At 41.5% G+C, this 5,304-nt stretch overlaps 1 protein-coding gene across 2 annotated transcripts; it reads right to left on the reverse strand.

Moving 5' to 3' along the window:
- Nucleotides 1-437: 437 nt before the first annotated feature.
- On the reverse strand, nt 438-2,156 carry LOC122762293 (cilia- and flagella-associated protein 206-like). 2 transcript variants are annotated; one of them, XM_044017490.1, is made up of 2 exons: nt 2,119-2,156; nt 438-955 (listed from the first exon to the last, which is right to left on the reverse strand). In XM_044017490.1, exons 1-2 carry the CDS (start codon nt 2,129-2,131, stop codon nt 438-440), a joined length of 531 nt encoding a protein of 176 aa, XP_043873425.1. In that variant the 5' UTR covers nt 2,132-2,156. The 2 variants fall into 2 exon arrangements, with proteins under 2 accessions (XP_043873425.1, XP_043873426.1); XM_044017491.1 differs by lacking the exon at nt 2,119-2,156 and adding an exon at nt 1,118-1,210.
- Between the last annotated feature and the right edge of the window lie 3,148 nt (nt 2,157-5,304).

Genomic DNA, 5,304 nt, shown 5'->3' on the forward strand with positions numbered 1-5,304 from the left:
TACATTTTTATGTGTGTAAAACAAAGAAAAACAGTATTATCTTATTATCAAATCACATTAAAGACGTCCTTTACTTTAAATATAGGAAAAAAAATAAAGCTTTGTTATTTAAGTAAACATTGAGATTTGTATTAAATATGATCATATACATTTATATATGTTCATTTATTCAATGCTTTTATTCTTGTTTCTACTTTTGACTGTTTGATAATATAAATGTTTTTCCTAATGTGATAAAAAAAAAAGAGCGAGTTTCTGATACATTTTTGTTAGAAACGATCAAAGAAATGTTTTTTATTTGATCATGAAAATGAAAAAATCATGAGATCATGAAATCATGCTTTAGCCACTAGAGGGCGGCACTCACTCACTCACTCACATGTTCACTGTGAAACTGGGCTTTTATTTTGTGAGCTCTGTGCTTTTATTTTGTGAGTTTACTCGTCCACTGGCCGGGTCAGGTCCACTTTGACCACATGTGATCGTGTCTGTCCTCTCAGTCCGTCCAGGAAGACGTGAGGTTTGGGGACGTTGCTGTGTCCGTGTCTCCGGCTCTGACTGACGGCGTCCCTGCGCAGCCACGTCTGTGTGGCGTTGTCTCGTCTCATGTGACTGTGGTGCGTCTGCGTGGAGTGCGTGGCCCTCGAGCGGATGTTAGCCAGCTGCAGAGCTTTCCGTCGCAGCTCCCACTCGTTCCACTCGTACGTCTTGTCCACGTTCGTGTCCACCACATGGACGAGTGTCTGCGTCCCGCTCTCATTCTTCAGGACGGGCTTTGGCGGCAGACAGTCATGACAGACGTGGGAGCAGTGTAAGGGCGGGGCCTTTTTGACCACAGCATTGGTGGTCGTGGTGTTTCTGGTAAGGTCTCTGGCCACTCTGGGCGGGGCCACTCTAGCCGTGGTCTTCTTGGGAAACGGTCTGATCTCAAAGTCCATGGTGAGGATGAAGAAACCTGATGATGAAAGCAAACATATTCAAACTCTTGTTTTTAAACATGAAAGTGAACAATCCTTTCATCTTTGTGACATCATACTCTGTGATGTCTCGTGTGGGCGTGTCTGAGGTTTCGTCTTACAGATGAATCTCCCTTATGAAAGACCCTGTTGAACCTCACCTTTAGTTTGTCCACTGAGGGCTCCTGTAGGAACATGCTGGTCCTCATATGAATATCAACATTTATATTTAACAATCTAAAACATCAACATTTAATAACATTTAACTATATTTAAGTATATTTAACAATATAAAACATCAATATTTAACAACATTTAACTATATTTAAGTGTATTTAACAATCTAAAATATCAATATTTAACATTTAACTATATTTAACAATATAAAACATCAATATTTAACAACATTTGACTATATTTAACAATATAAAACATCAATATTTAACATTTAACTATATTTAAGTGTATTTAACAATCTAAAATATCAATATTTATCTACATTTAAGTATATTTAAAAATATAAAACATCAATATTTAACAACATCTAATTATATTTAAGTATATTTAACAATATAAAACATCAATATTGAACTACATTTAACTATATTTAAGTGTATTTAACAATCTAAAATATCAATATTTAACTATATTTAACAATATAAAACATCTAAGTATATTTAACAATATAAAACATCAATATTTAACAACATTTTACTATATTTAAGTATATTTAACAATATAAAACATCAATATTTAACTACATTTAACTATACTGAAGTGTATTTAACAATCTAAAATATCAATATTTAACTATATTTAAGTATATTTGACAATATAAAATATCAATATTTAAGAATATTTGACAATATAAAACATCAACATTTAACAACATTTAACATAATGAAGTATATTTAACAATTTAAAACATCAACACTTAACTATATTTTCAATATAAAATATCAATATTTAGCTATATAAAAATATAAAACTATAAAAGACTCCAGGTGACTGTGCACTTATCATTTATTCGGTAAAGTTACACACTGCACCTTTAAATAAAATAAAATGTTCTTTCTGTAATGTGTGTGTGTGTGTAAATCCTGAACCTTTTCATCATTAGTGACTGTTTATACACAATAAAGACTGTGACGTCAGTTATTACTCTGTCTGTCCATGTCACAGACTGTGATTCGCCGTCGGGAGCAGCAGGTGGCGGTAATGCGCGTTCACGCTGACTATAGAAGAAGAGAAGGGGGCGGGGTGAGGAGCTGGGTGTGGCCTGAGCTGTGAGCCTGTCTGTGAGACAGAAGAGACAGTGAGACAGAGACAGAGACATTGAGACAGAGACAGAGTCACACCTGTGAGTTCAGACTGAGCGACAACACGTCCCGTCTCTGCGTGCGTCTACACCGCGAAGCATCATGGGAGTGGAAGGCTGCACCAAATGCATCAAATATCTGCTTTTCTTCTTCAACTTCATCTTCTGGGTAAGTACTGTGTGTGTGTGTGTGTGCGCGCGTGCGTGCGCGCGCGAGAGAGAGAGAGAGCGAGAGAATGTGTGTGTGTATGCGCGCGCGAGTGTGAGAGAGTGTTTGTGTGTGTGCGCGCGCGCGCGTGTGTGAGAGCGAGAGAGAGGGGGTGTGTGTGCGCGCGCGAACGCGTGTGAGAGAGAGAGAGTGAGTGCGTGTGTGCGCGCGAACGCGTGTGAGAGCGAGAGTGAGTGTGTAACGGTCCTCTCGCGCCTGTGAGATAAACACAACATGGCGGCCGAACACGTGACGCTGTTCACGGACTTTGTCGGAATTTCGAGCTGATCTGAATAATAACGGTGACACTGCTTTTTCTCAGCGCGAGGAGAAAACATGGCGGAATTAGGCGTGACAGAAGAAAGCGTCTGACACACACGCACACACACACACACACACGCACGCACACAGACACCCATGCCCACGCACACACACACGCTGTGACTGTACAGTCATTTTACAAGCACATGAAAAGAAGGCACACGTTCACAACACGTTCACAACACATTCACAACATAGTCACACGTTCACAACAGTCAGTCACACGTTCACAACACAGTCACACGATCACAACACAGTCAAACGTTCACACAGTCAGTCACACATTCACAACAGTCAGTCACATCGTTCACAACACAGTCACGTTCACAACAGTCAGTCACACGTACAACACAGTCACACATTCACAACACAGTCACACGTCACAGTGTCACACACCAGTCATCGTCACAACACAGTCACACGCAGTCTTCACAACGTCACAGTCACAACATTCACACACACAGCGTTCACAACAGTCAGTCACACGTTCACAACACAGTCACGTTCACAACAGTCACACATTCACAACAGTCAGTCACACGCTCACAAACAGTCACACGCTCACAACACAGTCACACGCTCACAACAGTCAGTCCACGCTTACAACACAGTCACACATTCACAACACAGTCACACGTTCACAACAGTCAGTCACACATCACAACACATTCACATTCACACATTCACAACAGTCAGTCACACGCAGCGTTCACAACAGTCAGTCACACATTCACAACAGTCAGTCACACGGTCACAACACAGTCACACACAGTCTCACGCGTTCACACGCCACAACAGTCAGTCACACATTCACAACAGTCAGTCACACATTCACAACACAGTCACACGCTCACAACAGTCAGTCACACATTCACAACACAGTTACCGCTCACAACAGTCAGTCACCGCTCACAACACAGTCACACATTCACAACAGTCAGTCACACATTCACAACAGTCAGTCACACATTCACAACACAGTCTCACGCTCACAACAGTCAGTCAAACATTCACAACACAGTTACACGCTCACAACAGTCAGTCCACGCTCACAACACAGTCACACGCTCACTCGTCACGCTTCACAACACAGTCACACGTCATAACAGTCAGTCACACGCTTACAACACAGTCACACATTCACAACACAGTCACATCGCTCACAACAGTCAGTCACATCACAACACAGTCACATTACAACACAGTCACACGCTCACAACAGTCAGTCACACATTCACAACACAGTCACGCTCACAACACAGTCACACATTCATTACACAGTCACATGTTCACAACTCAGTCACACGCTCACAACTCAGTCACTTGTTCACAACACAGTCACATCGCTCACAACTCAGTCACACATTCACAACAGTCAGTCACACTTCACAACATAGTCACGCGTTCACAACAGTAGTACACACAAATATAGGCACATTCACAACAGTCAGTCACGTTCACAACAGTCAGTCACATGTTCACAGCACAGTCACACATTCACAAGTCACATGTTCACAACAGTCAGTCACATCGCTCACAAACATAGTCACACGTTCACAACAGTCAGTCACCGTTCACAGTATAGTCAGTCACACACAACAGTCAGTCACATGTTCACAGCACACACAGCACACACGTTCAACACAGTCACAGTTCACAGTCAGTCACACGCTTCACAACAGTCACATCAACACAGTCACCAGTTCAGAACTCAGTCACACAGTTCACAACAGTCAGTCACACTTTCACAACCAGTTTACGCTCACAACACAGTCACATCAGTCAGTCACACACAACTTAGTCACACTTTCACAACATAGTCACATCGTTCACAACAGTTAGTCACACATTCACAACATAGGCTTCACAACAGTCAGTCACACATTCACAACATAGTCGCGTCTTCACAACAGTCAGTCACACATTCACAGTATAATCACACGCTCACAACAGTCAGTCACATGTTCACAGCACAGTCACACGTTCACAAGTCACATGTTCACAACAGTCACACATTCATAACACAGTCACACGTTCAGAACTCAGTCACACATTCACAACAGTCAGTCACTTTCACAACACAGTCACACGCTCACAACAGTCAGTCAAATGTTCACAACACAGTCACACGCTCACAACACAGTCACACGCTTACAACACAGTCACACATTCACAACACAGTCACACATTCACAACAGTCGGTCACACGTTCTCAACTCAGTTACACGTTCACAACACAGTCACACGTTCACAACCCAGCCACATGTTCACAACTCAGTCACACGTTCACAACAGTCACATGTTCACAACAGTCAGTCACACGTTCACAACAGTCAGTCACACTGCGTTGTGAACGTGTGACCTTCACATGTGTTGAATTTTAATCATTTAAATCAGCTTCCTAAATGTTAATATTTTCTGATTTCTTTTCTCCATAAAACAAAGAAATCATTTTTAGAACATCATCATTTCTAGGTTTGACAAACAAACTAATGGATGAA

This window comes from Solea senegalensis, unplaced genomic scaffold (genome assembly GCF_019176455.1).
Source record: "Solea senegalensis isolate Sse05_10M unplaced genomic scaffold, IFAPA_SoseM_1 scf7180000015478, whole genome shotgun sequence".
Taxonomy (NCBI): Eukaryota; Metazoa; Chordata; class Actinopteri; order Pleuronectiformes; family Soleidae; genus Solea; species Solea senegalensis.